General features: G+C 58.5%; 6 protein-coding genes across 6 annotated transcripts; all 6 read left to right on the forward strand.

Annotated features, from left to right (window-relative positions):
- Positions 1–6,226: 6,226 nt before the first annotated feature.
- Positions 6,227–7,414, forward strand: LDBPK_241650 (hypothetical protein, conserved; the record flags this gene model as incomplete). Its single annotated transcript, XM_003861207.1, has 1 exon — positions 6,227–7,414. The coding sequence occupies one exon, from the start codon at positions 6,227–6,229 to the stop codon at positions 7,412–7,414; it is 1,188 nt and encodes a 395-aa protein (XP_003861255.1).
- An 840-nt stretch (positions 7,415–8,254) lies between these two features.
- Positions 8,255–9,925, forward strand: LDBPK_241660 (hypothetical protein, conserved; the record flags this gene model as incomplete). The annotated part of the gene is made up of 1 exon (XM_003861208.1): positions 8,255–9,925. The coding sequence occupies one exon, from the start codon at positions 8,255–8,257 to the stop codon at positions 9,923–9,925; it is 1,671 nt and encodes a 556-aa protein (XP_003861256.1).
- Positions 9,926–11,053: 1,128 nt separating this feature from the next.
- Positions 11,054–11,248, forward strand: LDBPK_241670 (hypothetical protein, unknown function; the record flags this gene model as incomplete). Its single annotated transcript, XM_003861209.1, has 1 exon — positions 11,054–11,248. The coding sequence occupies one exon, from the start codon at positions 11,054–11,056 to the stop codon at positions 11,246–11,248; it is 195 nt and encodes a 64-aa protein (XP_003861257.1).
- A 1,326-nt stretch (positions 11,249–12,574) lies between these two features.
- LDBPK_241680 (ring-box protein, putative) lies at positions 12,575–12,934 on the forward strand (the record flags this gene model as incomplete). The annotated part of the gene is made up of 1 exon (XM_003861210.1): positions 12,575–12,934. One exon carries the CDS (start codon positions 12,575–12,577, stop codon positions 12,932–12,934), a length of 360 nt encoding a protein of 119 aa, XP_003861258.1.
- Positions 12,935–14,061: 1,127 nt separating this feature from the next.
- LDBPK_241690 (hypothetical protein, conserved) lies at positions 14,062–15,123 on the forward strand (the record flags this gene model as incomplete). The annotated part of the gene is made up of 1 exon (XM_003861211.1): positions 14,062–15,123. One exon carries the CDS (start codon positions 14,062–14,064, stop codon positions 15,121–15,123), a length of 1,062 nt encoding a protein of 353 aa, XP_003861259.1.
- Positions 15,124–18,322: 3,199 nt separating this feature from the next.
- On the forward strand, positions 18,323–20,146 carry LDBPK_241700 (succinate dehydrogenase flavoprotein, putative; the record flags this gene model as incomplete). Its single annotated transcript, XM_003861212.1, has 1 exon — positions 18,323–20,146. One exon carries the CDS (start codon positions 18,323–18,325, stop codon positions 20,144–20,146), a length of 1,824 nt encoding a protein of 607 aa, XP_003861260.1.
- Between the last annotated feature and the right edge of the window lie 580 nt (positions 20,147–20,726).

Raw genomic sequence — 20,726 nt, forward strand, 5'->3', positions numbered from 1 at the left:
TCGAGCTCGGGCGGCATGCGCCTGCACCATCCCCTGCTGTCGCCGCGCGCCGGACGCCACCGCTTCCGCCCTCGAGTGCAGGACCCTGAACGCGGCCCGCCGTGGATGAAGGCCTGCAGTACACCCAGGCCCGTGCGGTGCCGGTCGAGCGGGGTGTATGCGGCAGGAGTGGACGAGGAAGGAGAGGGAGAGCTCGATAGAGACGCGTGGCCCGACTCGACGGCAGGACGGCTCGTGCCGGTCGACCAGGACTCCGCCGTGGGGCGGCAGAGGTCGGTGAGCTGTGGTTGTGCATTGCGTCTATCGGCGGACTCGCCGGCGGCCAAGCAACTCTCAAAGGAAAGAAGCAGATGAAGAAGTCGTGCATGTCGGCCACGGTGCCCGTCTTCTGCCCATCCACGACTCACCCACCACCTACTCACTCACTCACCTGGCGTTTGTGTGTGCGTTAAATAGTCGACAGTCGCAGCTCCTCCTCGACATCTGTCTTGTATGTTTGTTCGCTCCGCCGCCGCCCCCCTTTACCCCCTTTCTTCTTTACTGGTCTCGCTATGTTGTTGCACGCGCATGTTGTTGTTTTCGTCACTGGGTGAGCGCGTCTCTCCCCTTCCGTCTCTGCGGGTGTTGTTCTGGTGCCTATCGGTGCAGCTGGACACTCCGCCGTCTGGCCGATATATATATATATATATCTGCAGAAGTCCTCTGAGGCTCTCGGAAAAGGGCGGACAAACGGTGAGGCGGAGCGTGACCACAGGGAAAAGAGGACTGAGACGGCGAAGGCCCACTCCGCTGCACCTCCTACCCAACTGTCAAGAATCTACTGCTTGAACCTCTTCTATTTTTTCGACGCTTCCGACCACTTTCTTTACTCCCACACATCCTTCTTGAAAATGAGCTGCACGCGAGTACTGAGAGCATCGATCGGCGTGCCTGTGTGTGTCTGCCTGTTTGTGCTTGAATCGGACCCTGCATATATGACTCGGCGTAAGAGAGGCTCTCTTTCTGTATTGCATTGCCCGCCTCTCTTGGTTGCCGTGCCAACCACTTTGGGGCTGTGCTCTCTTTTTTTGCGTGTGTGCGTGTGCCTCTCTTGCCTTTTTTTCTTGCGTTCACCTTGCTGATGCTGGAGCTGCTGCGGCGGTGCACGCGCGCCAGGGGCGTGAGGAAGCACAGAGAGAGAGGAGAGAAGGACTCGCAAGAGAAAAAAAAGAAGGGAACTCGATACACAAGAAAAGGAGATAGCGACGAAAATGCAAAGAGCTGCTTCTCTGCCCCTCCTCCTCCGCCTCCTCGACTTCCTCTGCCTCGACGGCCACCATCACGACGACTGCCACCCCTCTCATAGAAAGCAAGCGGGGAAAAACCAGCAGTAACGACAGCGTGAAACTGTAACCACCCCGACAGCCTCGCTCGCTCTCTTTTTCCTTTTTTCTTTTTTTTTCTCCTCCCTCCTCCAAACAAGCATAAACGCTCACCAATTTCTTACGCGTGTTTCCTCTACTCTCTCTATCTCCCTACATGTCTGTGCAATGCTGAGGCAGCTATCCATCACTGCCTCTGTCTGTCGCTGCATATATGTCGTGTGCGCATATTCATGTGTATCTTCTCATCTGCCCCTTCTTTTTGTTCTCTCACACACCTTGTCTGCCGTTTCTGCTCTGTTCATGTACGGTAGCGTGTGTGTGTGCGTGTGTGCATGCGCGTGACTCGCTCTCTTTACGCCTCTGCATCCCATCACTTGCTGCTTGATTGCCGTTTTCGATGAGCGGAGGTGCTTTCGTACCCGCCGTCATCCCTCTTCCTCTCTCCCCCTTCCCCCTTTCCACCTTCTTCATCCCCTTAGCCCATCAGAGCCGCCACCCCACCCTTTTCTCTTTCTGCGCCGTCGCCCTCTTCCGTCGTTGGATGTCGTTATATCCCGCCTCGTCGTCCGTTTGCTAGCGTTTCGCCCCACCCCATTTTATGCGCCTTATTCTCCATCTGCGAGAGATCGTCGTCTTCCCTGCTTTTCCTTTGTACACACACACATATACATATACACATGTATATGTATGTATGTATGTGTGTGCATATGTGTGCGCGCGTGTGTTCGAGCGAGACGCCGTTTGTGCGTTGGAGTGGATGTCTGTGCATGTTCTATCCTTCCCTTTCGCCGACCATCTCCCCTCTAATTTATTGTCGCTCGTGCGCGGTTGTGTGAACGCTCAGGACAGCTATGCTGCTTCTCCCGCTGCCGCGTTGAGACACCACTGCGGCGTAGTTCCTTTCAGAAAGAGGAGAGGGTGGGGAGGACGATGGGCGAGCGTAGCAAGACTCGCTGAGCCATCCACACAAGCTCCCCGCCTCCTCCTCCTCTTTCTCACACGCTCAGCTTGTCACTTTTTCCCCATTCTGGGGATCTTTTCGTTTGTGTTTAAATATGATTCGGCCTTCTTTTTCCTCTCCATCGATCGCCGACTGTGCCACAATGCGGATACGCAGCTGCAGTTTACAGCCTCGCTGGACCGTTTTCGACTACCCCATTTCTCTCCGCTGCCCCTCTTTCAAACCCGCCCACCTCCCTCAACACGTATACGAACGTGGCAAACATCAGCGCACACCGACACTACCCATGCATACATTCGTTTCTTCCCGGAGAGACAGATGGAAAGGGGCACACACACACACACACACACACACGCACGCAAAGAGAAAAGCAAGACTGAGGTGGAGGGGGAGGCACAAGCGACGACATGCATGCCCTCTTTGCTGCTGCGTCACTCTTTCTCTCGTGTCGCTTCTTTTTTGCGTTCCCTCGTGTGTGTGTGTGCGTGCCGGCTCTGTGGGGGTGCTCAACAACGTTAAGGCGAGGCTCTGCCATCTGTGTTGCCCCTGGCATGATGCGACTCGCTTCAGATTTCCCTGTTCACTTTCTTTCTTGCTCATCACCGCGCTAAAACCGTCCGTGCGTGCGTGCCACTTTTTCGCTTCTTATTTTCACGTGCGCTCTCCCTCCTCTCCCTCCTCTCCGCGTGCGCGTGATTTTCTTCTTTTTTTTACCTAAGGAGGTGCTGATGCGCGTGTGCACGTATGTGTGTGTGCGCGCCTTGTGGTCACACGCCCTCCCCTCCCCCTCCCCACACTTCGCTCTCGCCTTGAACCTTTCCATTTCTCTTGTTCGGCACAGTTGTCTTGCCGATGCTAGAGGCCTTCGTCCTTCTTTTGTTCTTTCCTTCCTTCGTTTGCATGTGTGCGCGCGCGCGTCTTGTCTGCCTGTATGCCATCCAGCTCCCTCTCCGTCTTTCTTCTCCATGCTGGATCCTGCCGGCTTACTCGCTCGCTGACCGACTCGCCTCCGTTTGTGTGCTTTCCTTTTACTCTCACCACCGTCTTCCTGAGTTTTTTTCCGGCTGTTCTTTTGCGTTTTGTTTTTCGTTTCCTTCCTCTTTCACGTGTCTCGGTGTCCCGCACACACCCCCTCTTTGTCTCTGTGTTTGTGTGTGTGTATGCGTGCGTGAACTTTTTTCTTGTTTCTTCGTGTGTTTCACCGTGGCTCATCGTGTCTCCTATTTCCCCCTCTCTCCTTTTTCTAACATTAGCTTTAGTATACAGAGCGGCGATCTATAGTCCCCCCCCTCCCTCCCTCCCTCTCCTGGTCTGCGTCTCTCTCTCTCCCTTCCTTGTGCATCCTTCTTTGCGTGTGTGTGCGTGTGTCTAACCCCTTGTCCTCTTTCTTCCTCCTCCTCTCTCCGATTGTGTTTTTGTGCTCTTCTTTGCCTTTTGGACGTGGATGCTCAATGAGGCGCATTATTGTTTATCCCTGCATGTATGTGTGCGTGTCTCTCTCTTTCTGTTTTTTTTTTTTTTGCCTGTGAGCGGGGAACTCTCTTTGATTGATCGTCTCCCTGTTGACATCCACTGATTCCTTTTTCTGTTTGGTTCGTTCCCCTCCCCTCCCCGTCTCCCTCTTCCATCCACGACTGTGCTTCTTCAGCTGTTCTTCCCCCCTTCATCTCTTTTTTTCTCGTTGCTCTACTCTGCCTCTCGCCGCCGTCACTCACTCATCGACGAGGCCCCTCTCTTCCCCACCTCCTTCCCTTCCTTCCTTCTTTCCCACCTCTTTGCTCTTTTTCTTCAAGTGTTTGACACCCTTGATGAACACCTTCAGAATGCGTGTGTATGTGTGTCTGCGCGTGCGTATGTGCATGAGTATATATGTGTGTGTATGTGTATGCCCCCTCCCCCTGCGTGTGCGTGTGCGAGCCTTCTTGCTGTGTGTCATTCTAACATGTTTCTTTTTTTCTTGTGCGTGTTAGTATGCGTGCTGACGTCGTATAGTAAAGTTCTCAACGACAAGGAAGGAAAAGGACGGCCAGGCCCTCTTTCTGCATCCATGAGAGAGAGGGAGGGCCCTGCCGTAGAGCAGTCGAGGACCCGGTCGTCGCATGTGCTGTCTTGCTCACATCGACTTTTCCTCTTCATTTCTATTATCGCCCCTTCTGCACGAAGTGGACGATGTGGTGAATGGGAGTGAGGGCGAGTGCGCTGTCAGGTGCGTGGGTGCCGCTTGTCATGTGAGTGACGCTCTCGCGCTTTATGAAGGCAAGCGCGCCCACACAACGAAGGGGCTTCGGTCTGTCCTCTCGCCTACTGCTGTGAGCCGCGCGCTCTCATCCGCCGTTTTACCTTGCTTGTGTGTGGCGCGCTTGTTGCCTTTCACCCCCTTCTCTCGTCTTTGTGTACGCACTTTGCCCCTCTCTGCTGTTTCGGCTGTCTCTCTCCGTGGCGCCGTCCCGCTTGGACGAACACTCTTACCCGTCGCCCCTCCTTCTCTCGGCACACGTTCTGCCTCTGCTACCCCACGCGCGCACGCTCTTTCAGTGCCGCACAGACTATGTTCGGTTGCAGTTGCCTGTGTGCAAGTATACGGCTGGCGTCATATCTTTACTATCCCCTTGCGCTCTACACCACGTACAAACCCCCGCATACCCGCCTTCCTCCCTTCCTTTCCTCACAGAGAATCTCTCTCTTTATCGATCATGAAGCACGTCAAGGCGAGAAGCCGGAGATAATTGTGCAAGGATGGCATCCCCATCTGCCTTTCCATTCGCTTAGCCCTCTCTGACTCCATGCTGCTTGTTCCCACAGCAGCGTGGAGGGAGGAGGAGGGGGGGCACCGGTCACAGTCGGACACCCATCCGGCATTGCCTTGTTCCTGTCACCCCCTAAGTATGTGTCTCTTTATGGGTGTGGATGCGCGCTTGCGTCTGCTACCACAGCACGGGCTGAGTGAGCAACATTTCTGCAGAGGCGAGCGACGGCGGTGCCCACATCCCTCCTCCTCCTCCTCCCATTCTGCGCTCTCGCTCTGCCAGACAGGAACAAGTCGTCTCGATGCTCTTCTCCGCCTCCACGGCAGCTGTATGCGGCACTCCTCCACGTCTTTTCCGCCGCATTGCACTTTTCGCTTCCTCTTCGTTTTTTTTGTGTTTGTCCTTCGCAATCCGTCAATGCATCGGATCATCTCTCTCTCTCTCTGTGCGTGTGCGTGCGCCATCCGCAGTGTCGTCTTCTCTCTTCATCTCTTGTTCTCCTGCTTGCCACACACCGGCACATGCCCCTCCCCCTCCCCCAAAACACACACACACACACACACACACACACACCTTCCCTCCGGACCCGCACCCATTCACAATAACTGAAGAGCAGTAACGCCCGCTCGCCTTTACAAACACACGAGCACATACTGCAGGGGAGAACGGGAAGGGAAACGATAAAGACGAAGCACGACGCACACACGCACGAAACCGTCATCTAACACAGCACATCATACAAGAACAACCTAGCGCACTTCAGACAGGACAACCCGCTCCTCCCTCCGGCCAGTGCACAGCCGAAGGAGAGGCCGAAGAGCGGGGCGAGGGTGCGGCGCACATACACACGCCAGCGGTATCAGGGGAGGTGAACAAGGGGAGAGATCAAGGCGTGTGAGGGGGCGTGTTAGGGACTGTCTCTCGACGTGCCGTCATCTGTGCGCGCGTGTGAACCCATCATTAAGCGAAGCAAAAGTGCCACAACACCCATACCCTCTGCCCAAAGCGTTGCATACACACACACACACACACACACACAGGCGCCCGTGTGTGCCAGCACTTGAACCGACAACAAACACCGAAGAGGAGGAGGAGGAGGCTGGCTGCACCGGGAATATCGTCGCAACAAAAGCAGGGACGTGCACTCGGCAACCATGATTCTGGAAGGCGCGCCGGTGACGGGGCTGACGCTTCTCATCTCTACCGTGTCATCAACAATGGTTCGAGGCCAGTACACGCGCTACCGTAACATGGCCTTTGCTCCCGACACGCTGGCGGCCCCCCTCACCTGCTTCGCGTTGGCAAAGCGTCTCCTGCTGCAGAGCATTCCGATAGGCCCGCTCGGCATCTCTGCTATGGATATCTTTCTCGCTATCAACCTGCTCTACCAGTTTCGCACGCTGGAGCGGCGGTGGGGGTCCAACACGTACATGGCGTTTCTCTTTACGTCAGCTGTGCTTGGCGTGTGCACTGTCCAGCTCTTCGTCACGGAGAGTGGGTCGAAGCAACTGTCCATCGACGCTGTCCGCATCCTCTCTGCTGCCGGCACCATTGTTCCTTTGGCGGCGTTGCTCACGTGCTATCTTCGGGAGGTGCCCTCGCGGTCGACGTTGGCGATGCGCATTCCCGGCACGAACCTCATCATTTCAGAGAAGGCCCTGACACTGCTGCCGCTAATGAAGCTCGTGCTGAGCCCTAGCACGCAGCTGCAGGCGCAGACGTTCCGCCGGGCGGCGGTGGAGGCCGACGTTGGGGTGTGGACACGATTGTGGCTCGCCCTCGTCGGCGCTATTTTTGCCGTCATGTCCACGCGCTCGCATGTCGTGCGGTGGTGGCTGACGGTCTTCACTCGGTACATATGCCGCCCGCTGCTGCGTTTCCTGAGGCCTCTGACAGACGTCCTGTTTGGGCCGTCGTTCACCGTGGACCACGCCAAGCCTCGGAACGCGCGGCACCACCAGGGTGGCAACGGGAGCTTTCAACTGGGCATCGGCGGCGCTCGCGCTGGCTTCGATGGCGCTGACGACGCAGGTGTCGTAGACGGTGGTCGATACGTGGTGGAGAGCCTGACAGGTGGCGACACGCTGCAGGAGGTGCGTGCCCGCATGCGCGCGCGGCGCCACGGGGCTCAGCAGCAGCAGGGCTCACGAGGTGGCGCCGTGGCCGCTGGTGCGCCTGCCCAAGCGCGGCGCCGCAGCCCGCAGGAGGAGACGGCAAGGAACGAGGCAATTGCGACCATAGAGGCAATCGGCCTCCGCGCGTCACGTGACGAGATCATCGCAGCGTTGGACATGACGGGAGGCAACCTTGAGATGGCTGTGCAGATCCTTCTGGGCAACTAAAACGCGCTGAGTGATCCCTGTGATCACCACCACCCTGTGCCTGAACGCGTTCTTTATACATCTCGCGGTGACGTTGCTCTTGCAGCTCTGCCATGACTGGGATTGCTCTTCGACGCTAGCTTTACCCCCTCCGCCCTCCCCGTGCTCTCTTGATGCGCTTCCCTCCCTCTCTCCTTTCACCCTCTGCGCGCGTGTGCGCCACATCGGTACTGCCCTGGCCCCGCCCTGAACCTCCATTCAACATCGCTCCTCGCCCTCTCAACCCCCCCCCTCTCCAAACAGAAAGCCAACATCTTCATTTATGCGGTCTTTATATGCTGGTGCACGTGTGTGCGTGTGCCGCCAAGATACCCTCCCCCTTCTCTGCATGTCTCTCTCTGTGTATATCGTCGACACTCTCTTGTAACGGCTAGTGCCGTTGCGTGACGCACCCTGCCTGTCTCGCCGTCCTAGACCCTTCCTCCTTCTTTTACTCGCTGTCTGCTTGTGCGTGTGCTCGCGTGCGTGTGTGCCCCCCTTTCTCCATCTCTGCGCGTGGGCGTAAGGCGTCAAACAAGTGGCTCTTCACTCGCTTACTCAAATCATCTTGGCCTTTTCTACCGCTTTTCCTCGCCTTCTCGAACATTGCAGCGCACAGAAGCCCAACGGTCGTCATCGCGTTTTCGCCCCCGTGCCCATGCCACACGGGCGCGCGTCACGTGCTTGTCTTCGTGAGCCTCTCTCTCTCTCTGCGTCTGTGCGCGCCGCCGAAGCGTGGTGCTCGATCCGCCCACACACACAGACCTACACTCTCACCCAAGAGGCAGAGGTGTACAAGGCGCACGCTGACAAGGAGCCCTCATGGACGTTGCCATCGCGCAGCTACGTGGGTGCCTCGAAGAGCTTCTCGCCTATTACCCGCACGTACTGCGCAATGTGTTCGAGGCAGAGCCCTCACCGCTGGCCGCACCCGAACTGCCCCAGCAGCGACCGCACGACTCCTCGGCGCTAGCGGATGCGATTGAGGATTTCCTGACGGAGCTCACCAGAATCCTCTCCATTGGCCTCTGCGATGACGATCTCGGACTGTGGTCGGTGCTAGAGCTGCTCGAGTGCGTGCCAGATCGCATGCAGGCGGTCGCCGAGGCGACAGCAACAGCAACGGAGACGGCCGCCCTGGGCAAGCACAGAGCGCGAGGGCCGCTAAAACAACTGCAGCGGTTCCGCTTTGCGTCCCAGCTCGTCTACTTGGTGCGGAGCGCGTTTCCTGCTACCGCGCCCGCACTGCGGGCCCGAATTCTTCTTCGCTTGACACTCAACCAAGGGTGTCTCCTGGCGGCGCTTGAGCTGCTCCGGGAGTGGTGCTGGCCAGAGCTGCTTGTGTTCTACGCTGCTAGTGACGGAGGCCGTAGCAACGGTGCGGCGGGCTCAGCGCCGTCTGTGGCATTATTAGTGCAGTCTGACACGGACAGCGACATGTGGAACTCCTTCGTTGCCGCTATCGCACCAGTGGCGGGTCCACCAGTGGCTGAGATCGCAGCCGGTGCGCCGAAGGTGGCTGCCCAGCCCTTTCACCTGCAGCTCCTCGTCCCCGGGCTCGACGATAGCAGTGCGGCCTCACGCGACTACTACACACAGGTGGAGAACTACGCCTGCGGTCGCCAGCCCACGCGGCCGTCCGCACTGGCATGCTATCGCGCTGCTCTCCGGCAGCATTCCAGTTCAGCGAGGAAGGACGACCGATCTTTTCTTGCTGCCTCCTCAGGCGAAGGCGCCGCGTCCTCTCCGCAGCTCAGCACTCACCCCGCCGAGCAGCTCGTTCTGCGAGTGGAGTCGCTGCCGGTCGACCGTCGCACCGCATTAGCAAAGGGAGCAGCGCCTGTGTCGAGAGGCAATGTGTCCTACGGCTCCTCGTCCACCTTGTCATCACGCCCCATGACCCAGGAGTCGCTCTCTTCCGTGCACCGGGAAAGACTCCGAGGCGCGAAGAAGCGGCGGCGACGGCATCCCTCGCTCTCCACAGCGGAGGCAGTAGCGCATGACAAGGACGCAGCGGGGTCGCCAACGCCGGAGGGCAAACCAAGCAACATCACAAGCGACAACACCGGTAGCGCCGCTGAGGCGGCGCCGCATACATCAACGGTGGTGGCAGAGGCGAGGGAGTGCCAAGGTGCTCCGGGGGCGGGAGAAAAAGCAGCACTCCCATACAGGAAGGATTGTGCTTTTCAGTGTGATGACCCGCAGGTGGCACCGACGCTGGATGAGGCTGGGGCTGCTCAAGCAGCGAGTAGGGCCCTCGATACCGTCTCGACAGACTCACCTGCCGCCGCCTCTCACCGCTTATCTCCAGCGCTGCACGCGGCTGAATCGTCTAACCGGACTCTCGATTCCATGTCTACCCCCGCGCTTTCTCCGGAGCTACGCAACCTCCGGCACCGCTTGTGGCTGTGCTGGCTGGCTGTCGTGACGCACGCTGAGTCTGAGGAGCGTATACGTATCGCCGTGCATGATGTGGATGCCAACACCTCGTAGAGGGGGGGCTGACCCGATGACAAAGCAAGAGACGGAAGAAACGAGAAGGCCTACACGACAACCACATTGCCTTTGCGTGTGTGGGCGTGGTCGATGTGCGGTGGTGTTCGAAAGCAGTTTTTGTCGCCTTTGCCCCCGCCTCCCCCTCCCCAAGTATATCCGCCGTGGCAGAGTATCCGCGTTATCTTCTGTTTGCTCCTCTCTCTCTGTGCTGGTCTCGCACAACCATCTTCTCCCTCTTCCCCTTGCCCGCCATCAAAAAGGACGTATATGCATGTATATGCATGTGTGTAAGAGGTCTGCGATCTCCAGCTTTCCCGCCTAGCTCGTGCGATCGAGTCTCTTGGAGACAGCAAGGCGAAAAGAGAAGGGCGTACCAAAGGCGGTTATAACACGCGAGATCTACACGAGGGCAGAGACCGCGCACTCGTCCACTTCTCCATACACACATACTCATACACGTACATGCATACGGGCGATACGTGTTTTTTGCTCAGCTTGTGACTGGAAGCACTCTAATCTCTCCGTCTTTGTGTGTTTCTGGCCATCGCCTTCCCTCTTCTCCCCTCTCTCGGTGGATGGTTGGCACAGGCACGAGAAGCTGTCGCACCATCGCCAAGGCATCACCGCACAACAAGGCGGAGCGGTGAGCAAGCACCGAAAAACAGACGAAAAGAAAGGAGATCCGATAAGGAGCCCTTGAAGAGTACAACAGCAGCAGCAGTGGTCGCCTTGAATGGCGACATCTACTCAGCCGCATGCGACGCCGCCTTCCCCTCGCCCTCTCCAAGAGATATGCACAGCGACCACCCTGAAGCAGATTTGCCGTTCATCGGCATGTAGTCACCTGATGTTGTGACTCTCCTTCTCTCACTCCTCTTTGCGCACGGGTCGACGTGCTGAGCTCAACCCGTGCACACGGCTAACGGTGCAAGCAGCCCTTCCCTTCAGGTACTTCAGGATCCTGTCGTCCCCAGCACTACCAGGTCCTCCGAAGACCACCCTCTTCTTTGCTTCTTCCCTCCCGCACACTTGGCCATACTTCAGAGCTCACTCAAGCGCCTGGAACACACACAGTCCACTCATATTTCTCTTGCTCTTTTCTTTCCCCTGTTCTTCAGTACGACTATGTCCAGAAGCCAGCAGATCAACGATAGCGCCGCCGAGGCCATGCGCCGCGCCGACGACGCGGCTGCGGAGTCCCCGAGGGAGGGGCCCCATCCTGAATCTGGCGCGACTCAGCAGCAGCAGCAGGAAGAGGCCGCCGCCGAGGCCATGCGCCGCGCGGATGTGGCCTACACGATGGATGATGATGATATGTAGAGCAGAAGGAGAGAGAGCGTGAGGTGGTGGTGACGGTGTTCGTGGGCGGCGGCGACGGATTACTCGGGCTGGACAATCATGAAGAGTGGCTCGAACACTCACACACGCACCCGGACTCCCCCTACCGCCGAGGGTTCTCCAAGCACCTCCCGCTCTCTGTCCCTCTACCTCATTCACGTGGGCCTCTCTCCTTACTTCCGCCTTCTGCACTCTGCTGGACAGCACTTGTATTCCACTTATGTCAAGGGATGCGACTTCACTGGACATGAGCTGACGACGACGACGGTGGTGGGGAGTGGGGGGGGGCGATGGGTAACATCGTACGTCCCAGTTGCAGTACGACGTCATGCGTATATGTACCAACGTATAGTTGTGACTTCCATTATTTTCTTCCTCTTATTATCAATGCTCCGTATTTGTGATCTTTATCTGCTTCGGGCTTTTGATTGATCCTCTCCTTCCACGCCTCTGTGTATCGGTGTCTGTGCGTGGGCCTCCTCTGCTGCGCCTCTCCTTCTTTCCTTCCTTTCTTCCTCTTTCTTCTTCGTTCTCATGCCGACAGGAACGTCCCCGCCCCTCCCCTTGACCCAAGCCCCAGCGCGCAGATGAAAGTGATCGTAAGAGGAGGATAGAAGGATGCGCTCAAACCACATGCAACGGTGTGCGCCTCTTCAGGGACATGTCTGCACTCACGTCCATACGCACATGCGCAGGCACAGACCACCACCATCACAAGCAAAAACAAAACATGAGGTAACAGGAATGGCACAACTCACGTCCAACCGCAGTTGCGCGATCGCCACGTCAGTGACAGCAGCGAGCGAGAGGGAGCGAAGACGCGCGCGGTTCGCGAGAAACCGAGTGTGTGCGTGTGTGCAGACCTTCTTCGCTTCTTGCCCCCCTTTTTTTGTTTCCCCCTCCTCTCGCCCATCTTGAGAGTGTGCACTCCATCATTGCCTCACGCCTATCGACGATGTGTGCGAACTGCCGATAAGGAGGGGGGCATGAGCAGAATCTCGGCTGCAAGAAGCGACGTGCTTCTGGTTTGTATGCCATGCGGCAACACACGATGCACAGCCCGCAGCTATCGCAAGAGCGCGCGCGGGGGGGGGGCTTCGCTATGCTTGTCGGCCCTTCAGCACCCCTGCCCTCATCCTTCTCGTTTCTTCTCACCTTCTCAAAGCCCACCTCATGTCTACGCGTGCTTGTGCTTGCAAGCCACTCTCCAGCAGAACCAAGTGTAGCAACACTCGCACACACACATACACACACACAGAACCGCCGTAAGCGGCACATACCCAACGATTTCCCTCGTACGCACAGACTATGTCAGCTGAACCCACTTCTACCACTGCTGCTGCTTCTAATGCAGCACCACCACAAACATTGATGCCGGGAGGCCGGCAACTCTTCACAGTGGAGGAGTTCTACCCGGTCTACTTCTCTGCCTGGGAGCGTGAGACGGGTCTGTGTAGCATCTGCTGCAACCAAGTCGAGGGGCCGTGCGTCGTGTGCCAGAGCAACGCGGAGGCCACCTCGGCGGAGTGCAGCATCACATGGGGCGAGTGCGGCCATGCCTTCCATACCCATTGCATTGAGAAATGGCTGAAGACGCGGCCGGTGTGCCCGCTCGACAACAAGGAGTGGAAGGACCGCTCAGACTGGAACACCTCCGCCACCGTATAGAAGAGGGAGTTGCAACGGGTTGGGGGAGAGGGAGAACGAGAAAGGACATGTGCGTGTGTGTGGGCGAGCAAACACCTGCCCCCCCCCCCCCCAACAACCGCACACAACTCCATCACGCGCGTGTGTGTGTGTCGCCGTACTTTGCTCGATGACGGAGCGCGCCCTCTCCTGCGCTATTATTCTTAGCGTTACTCATCTTCGGGTCTCGTGTGCAGAGAGCGCCACTTTGAGCCTCCTCCCTCCTCCTTTTACGCCCATCCTCCCACCTCTTCTCTCACTCTCCACCACACGGCGTTGTGCGCCGCCATGCGAGCGGCGCATGCCACTGACTGAAGAGGAGGGAAGAAGGGGTGAAAAGATGAACGTAAAGGAAGAGGAGACGGGGCTGGTGTGTATGTCGACAGAGGGAGCAGAAGATTGTGAGGCGGGGGTAGCTTCTGGACCCCTTCTGCTTTTTGGCTGCTTCGAGCGGTGGTGGCCCATGGGCTTCTCTTCATTTCCTCTCCGCGCGTGCGTGTATGTGTGCGTAATTCGAAAAGAGCAATACACAAAACGAGAGGAAAGAAAATAAAGCACACACACACACACACGCACGCACACACACACACACACACATACACACTATGTGCTCTTGCTGCTGGCTGCTTGCGCGGGCACGAAGTAGGGGGTGTGTAGGTGGCGCACACATGTTTTTGTGTACCCGTGCATGCGCCCACTCTTTGGCATCTTCCGCTGGCCGCTGATTTTGTTTCCATGAAAAAGAAACAAAGGGAAAGAAAGCCCCTACCCCCCGTACTCCCCCACGCTGCGTTAACGCGGCAGATCCGCCACTGGTGTCTTTGGCATCACATTGCTCCCCTTTTTCCGCCTCTCCCCTTTCTCCCTCCCTCTCTTATCTGGGCTGCATGCTGCAACGCATCCCGCAGAAGGGCTATCCAACGCCTCTGTGCGGGGTGTGACGTGCACTCGCAGCCGAGGAAAACAAACAGAACGCGAAGGAGAAGAGGAGGGGTACAACGTCTACCACTACCTGTGGCACGCCACCGCCCGTCCTCTTTACGTACCTCAGCAAATCTGCCTTGCCCATCATCCACACACTTTCTCTTACAACCTGAAAGCGTAGTACGATGAAACTAGGCTACTTTGAGGGCATCTTTAGCCACGCGCGGCCGTCGCTTGATAACATCGTCAGCACGGCACGCAAGCGCGTCTTCCCGCGATCCTCCAAGGCGGCCGAGAAGCTGAACAAAGAGCCATCACGTTTGACACCGTTCCAGAGGCGGCTGGCGATCGGCGCCGCCGTTGTGGTGGGCGCCATCACCGCCTACGCTACCCTGTCGCGCCTCTTCACGCTTTTCGAGCGGCGGCGGTGCTTGCAACTCATCCAGCAGTGCGAGGCCCGCGAGACGGAGCTGTTCCTCTTCATCCTCCCTCGCTCACCTTGGGCTCCTAGTTTGTCCCCGGCCTGCACACGCGTGGAGGCGTTCCTGCGCGCCAACGGGATCCCGTACAAGGCGATCGAGACAATCGACCCGCTCGGCGCCCCCAACGGCGAGCTTCCCTTCCTCATCTACAAGCGCCAGCGCGTTGACCAGCTCCCCAAGATGATGGAGCTCATCACGTCGGAGTTCAACGTGGCCATGGATAGCACCCTCACCCGTGATCAGCGCGCTGTCGGGGCTTCTCTGCGACGCACGCTGGAGTACAGCGTAGAGCGTTTACTCTACCGCATCGTATTCATTGACCACCCGTCCCTGGCGGTGGCGCAGATCACGCGTGCACTGCACATTTCTCACCTGCGCGCGCGACTCGCCGTGCACGGCTATGCGATTAAGCTGAAGAAGCGGCTCGCCATCACCGCGTACGGCTCCCTTGTCAGTGAGCAGTGCGAGAACGAGTTTTCGCAGGACTGCGAGGCGATAGAGGCGCAGATTGGCCACAAGCGGTACTTGTTCAGCGACACCAACATGACGAGCTACGACTGCGCCGTGTACGCGCTGCTTGTCCCCTTTGCGTATATGGGCAACCATGTGTCACTGAGTGCCGCCTACTCGACTGTTGCGGACAGCGCGGTGCTGATGGCGTACATCAACCGTATTTCGAAGCGGCTGTTTTCGGACATCGGTTCCGGCTTTGATGCGGCGCGCATCTCCTTTTCCACTTCCTGTATGGACGGGGACGATGATTGAGAAGGTTTTGGAGGCGGTGGAGAGGAGGGAGGGGATCGCGAACAGGTTGCTCGGAGGCGCCAGCGGTGCCACGGTCATACGACGCTGACATCGCCGATCGCACGACACAAGCTAAGGCCTCAAGCGCCACGTGAGGAGGGTGAGGTGCAAGTGCTGAGGGAGGTGGCGGGTGGGCTCATGATAAGTGCAAGAGTGCGAGCTGTCTTTTCGGCTCCCCTTTTTCCTTTCAGTTTAAGCTCTATGGGCGTTGTTGGCCTCTATTCCTTTTTGCTTCCCACGCAAAGACCTGCTCGTTCCCAAGCCGCTTCAGGCCACCTTCATCTCTGCGGTCTCGGACCAGCACTCCATCCCAGCCTCGCAGCGCACCGCTACGGCCTCACAGGGACGGCGGGACACCCACTTACACACGCATAGCCGTGTAGGGCCGAAAGAGTGCCCTCTCCCCCTACCCCTCGTCGTTTTCGGCGGCGTTCCCAATGTGCGGGCGCTCGTGTATGTGTGTGTGTCTCTGAGCCCTCACATCGCCTCCTCCCCCTCTTCCACCATCTTCGACTGGTTTATCTCCCATACTCATCTCCGTGGCCTTGTGGATTCCTCATTTCGTATGTTCTTTTTTCGTTTCCGCGTGAACTCTTTTCGTGTGTCTGTCTGTGTGTGTTGCCATTAACTACCGCTCCCTTCCTTCCTCCCTTCCTCTCCCTTTCCTTCTGAGGCTCAAGGGTAGACATCCTCCTTCGCTCTCACTGCCTCACGGACAGGCAAAATCGTTTCACGCTCTCACACCCACACTCACACACGTACACGTACATGTACGCACTTACTGACCCAAACAACCCCACTTCCACCCACACAGCGCTTTCTCTATGTGATTCATGCGTATTCCTTTGGTAGCCGCGCGACCCTGACTTGTGCATCGTCATCACACTTCCAGTCCTTTTCGCATATTTCTCATGTTTTTGTGCCACCAACGCGTTGGTACGCTTCTCTACTTTCGATGTGGTGACCTGTTTACTGTGTCGCGCTGCTCTCTGGGGTGTCAGGGAGGAGTGCGCCGGGCCCCCCTCTCTCCTTTTTTGTTTCTCTTTCTTCGCTCTTCTGGGAAGAGAGCAACCATGTGAGGAATTGTGAGTGCTTGCTCTTTATGTCACGATGCCATCACCCTTCCAAACCGGACGCATCGCCGCACGCGCGAGCAGAGAGACAGCGGCACACAGATATGCACACACCGATAAGGAGAAAGGAAAGATTCTCCTGTGCCGGTCTTGGCGTCAGAATGGGTGGGCAACTTGGTTGTGGCGCGGTGCATGCTTGTAGCGGGCGCCATCGGCCTCACTGCGCTCAAGCACGCGCTGCAATGCTTCCATCCATACACAGGCTGTGCACGGTGGGCCGACTCGCCCATCACATTGCACAGGAGCACAACGACGAGGAGGAGGAGGAGGGGTAGGCGACAGAGCTCGCGTCGAGCGAACCTCAGCGCGCACCAGCACAGCCGCTACCACAGCAGTGTTGAAAGCCACAGCACTGCTTATGCACGAACAGGCGGTCGCAGCGCGAGAGTTCTTCGAGCTGGACGTCTCCACACATGCTGAAGAAGAGTCAGACGAGGGTGCAGGGTAGCAGGCAGGCTTGGGCAGGGATGCCGCGAGTGAGGTAACTGTGGGAGACGAGGCTACCGAGGAGACACCACGGCCCTTGGCGGTGGAAGAACCAGGGGAGACCAAGCTTTTCTATGTGCTGCCAGCAACATCGCAGGACGAGGAGGAGTCACTGCGGAATCTTGCGGATAGAGGGAAGGCGCCGGAGGATTCAGCAACCCTATGTGCGGCGCACCAAGCGGGAGGTAGGGGGGGGGAAGCTGATCGATGACGAGGACCTCTCCGAGGACAGCCGGAAAAAGGCCGATGCGTAGAAAGGGAAGGAGGGGGGCCCCGGGATGACAGCGAGGCACCTAGTGTGACCCCTCGACCAACCCCCCTGCCGGCCCACTGTCGCCGTGCTCGCTTTCCGCACGCCTCATGGAGGAGCGGATGCCGCCATCACGAGGGCGGCAGGTGGCGTGAGCGCCGTCATCTGCCTCTCCTTTGGCCGCCTCCGCACCTCCGGCCGCCACCACCGCTACTGGGGCCGCGCTCCCCGTGTGCCACTTCACTTGCGCTGATGATGGCTGACCCCACCCTGTCGTGGAGGGTGAAACCGGGAGCGCGGCTCGGTATCGGCAGACGGTCGCCCCCGCCGCTTCTTTCCATCCTAGGCGAAGCCGGCCAAGGTGTCGCCAACTCTGAGTGGCCGCTGCAGGAGCAGCGCGTCTGCCAAGGCAGCGTTTCAGACAACAGAGCGTGCCACGGTGACTCGGAAGCAGCGACGACCGAGTGCGCTGAACAACGAGACCATGTGAGCGAGTGGGGTGGTGTCGGGGGCAGAGAGGAGGGCGTAAGGGAGTGGAGGGCGGTGCGGTGTGCTTCTCCTCCAGTGTGTGTGTACGTCGCAGCCAGCCCAGGCCGTGGGTCCTTTGGACCGACACCGCCGGCCCTCGTATCACACTTCTCTCTTTCTTCCTCCTCCTGGTTTCTATCTCGGTTGCGTGCACACAGCTCCAGAGGCAAAAGAGAAACGAATGGGATGGTTGAGTGCCGAAGCCGTCGACATCTCGCGGCGCGTCCTTCCCCGCTGTGCGCGTGTGATTTGCTCGTGTCTCCTACCTAACCCCGACCCTCTCGTCTCTCTCGACGCGTGGGGCATACGGGATGATGCCACGTGTGGGTGTCTGTGTGCCGATGCAGGTTTCTCTATGGGAGAGCTACCACTCCCCTTTCCCCGCACAACAGCTAACCTACACACACGGCCGGGCTACGTCGATCTCCTCTCCCTACTGCGCCTCTCGTCGTTTACGCCTTCCAACACATACACCTACATATGTATATGCACATCCTTTTCCACGCCTTACCTGCCCACCCACTCACGACACACCCCACGCCACGCCACGATACGCCTCTCCTTCCCTCTTCTCATCGCGGGCCCTTACACAGTCTAGAGGAAAAAAGAAAGCCGCACCACCAAGCAACCATCTCACAGAGTAGTATCGCCCCCACCTGCACACTGCGTCTGCCTGCCGTCTTTCACCCCTGCCCATACATACACATCTACCGAAGAACGCGACACACACACACACATAAATACAAAGGACTCTTCTCCGAGAATGCTGCGCCGCACCTTTACGCGTCTTGCCCTTAGCCGCGCCTACCCGGTCATCGACCACACGTACGACTGCGTCGTCGTGGGCGCCGGTGGCTCTGGTCTCCGCGCGGCCATGGGTGTGGCGGCCTCTGGCTACGATGTGGCGTGCATCTCGAAGCTGTACCCGTCTCGCTCGCACACGATAGCGGCACAGGGTGGCATTAACGCTGCTCTCGCCAACTGCGAGGAGGATGACTGGCGCTGGCATGTGTACGACACAGTAAAAGGCTCGGACTGGCTCGGTGACCAGGATGCAATCCAGTACATGTGCCAGGAGGCCCCGTGCGTTGTGTCGGAGCTGGAAAGCATGGGTCTGCCCTTCCTGCGCACAAAGGACGGCTTCATCTACCAGCGCGCCTTTGGTGGTCAGTCGATCCACTACGGTGGCAAGCAGGCGCGCCGTACCTGTGCGGCGTCGGACCGCACGGGCCACGCCATGCTTCACACCCTGTACGGCCAGTCCTTCCAATACGGCGTGAACTTCTACAACGAATACTACTGCCTTGATCTAATCATGGAGGATGGCTGCTGCCGCGGTGTGATGGCCATGAGCATCGACGATGGTACGATCCACCGCTTCAAATCGAAGTACACAGTGCTCTGCACGGGTGGCTACGGCCGCGTGTACTTCACGACGACAAGCGCGAAGAGCTGCACGGGCGACGGCACGGCCATGGTGGCGCGCGCCGGCCTGCCGGCGGAGGACATGGAGTTTGTGCAATTCCATCCCACCGGCATCTACGGCCCTGGCGTGCTCATCACTGAGGGCGCGCGCGGCGAGGGTGGCTACCTTGTGAACAGCGAGGGTGAGCGCTTCATGGAGCGCTACGCCCCCAAGGCGAAGGATCTGGCGTCGCGCGATGTCGTGTCCCGGGCCATTACGATGGAGATTCTGGCGGGGCGCGGCTGCGGCCCCAAGAAGGACCACGTGATGCTGCAGCTACACCACCTCGACCCTGCCACTCTGCATAAGAAGCTGCCGGGCATCTCAGAGAGCGCTCACATCTTCGCCGGCGTTGACGTGACCAAGGAGCCGATTCCGATTGTGCCAACGGTGCACTACTCAATGGGCGGCGTGCCGACACTGTGGACGGGCGAGGTGATCAGCCCGCGCAACGGTGACGACAACGCGATCGTGCCCGGCCTGCTCGCAGCTGGTGAGTGCGCCTGCGCTAGCGTGCACGGCGCCAACCGCCTCGGCGCGAACTCGCTGCTGGACATTGTCGTGTTCGGCAAGTCGTGCGCCAACACGGTCATCTTTAATCTGACGAAGGAGGGCCGCAAGCAGCCCGAGCTGCGCGCCGACGCCGGCGAGGCCTCGATCGCCGATCTGGACCGCATCCTCAATAACAAGGGCGACATTCCCATCGCCCGTATCCGTGAGCGTATGAAGGAGACGATGGCACTCTACGCCGCCGTATTCCGCACAGAGGAGAGCATGCAAACAGGAAAAAAGATAATCGAGGAGTGCTACCGAGACTTCTCTCACGCCTTCGTGCACGACAAATCACCGGTGTGGAACAGCAACCTCATTGAGGCGCTCGAGCTGCGTAACCTGCTGACGAACGCCATGATGACGATTAGCGGCGCTGTGGTGCGCAAGGAGAGCCGCGGTGCCCACGCACGTGACGACTACCAAGAGCGTGACGACCACAACTGGATGAAGCACACCCTCGCATACCTCGACGACGCCAAGGGCAAGGTGCGCCTTGCGTACCGCCCGGTGCACATGGAGATGCTGACGAATGAGGTGGAGAGCATCCCGCCGGCGAAGCGAGTGTACTAGTTTTGTGCCTTCGTGTGCCCAACATCCCGGCTGTTGGTGACACACAAGCGGCAGAGGAGCGGGTGTCATTCACGACGCTCCTTTTTCTTGTTGGCTCACCTGCAAAGCGCGCCGACCCTCACGGACACACGCGGGCCCGGTCACGTGCACGCGCGCATACGCGCGAGCTGCCAACGTATAGCTAGCTAGTTGCTTTCTCTTTTCTGTTTAAACGGCCTACGACTTTTGTGTTACCCTGTGGGATGTATGCCAACGTGATGCTCTCGATTCTTTGTCCACACCCTAGCAACTGCGAAAGTATACAAGGACTTCTGCACCTCATGGCACACGCTTGCCGTTGCGAGGGGGTGGTGTGGGTGTGGGTGGGACGGCCAGCGCCCCGCCAACCTGTGTTTCTGCCCCCCCCCCACCCCCTCGTGCTTCAAGATCTCCGGGGGGTGGTGGTGACGCGAGAAGTCAGAGGTCGCTCGCACGCTGCTGGGCCTTGTACGGACTGGGCAAGTGGCCGCTGTCGATGAAAACGCGTCATGCCGTCTCCTGAGGGCCCAGGGACAGGGCTGCGATGTGTACGCTCTCATGA

The sequence above is a fragment of the Leishmania donovani genome, chromosome 24 (assembly GCF_000227135.1).
Source record: "Leishmania donovani BPK282A1 complete genome, chromosome 24".
In the NCBI taxonomy this organism is placed as follows: domain Eukaryota; phylum Euglenozoa; class Kinetoplastea; order Trypanosomatida; family Trypanosomatidae; genus Leishmania; species Leishmania donovani.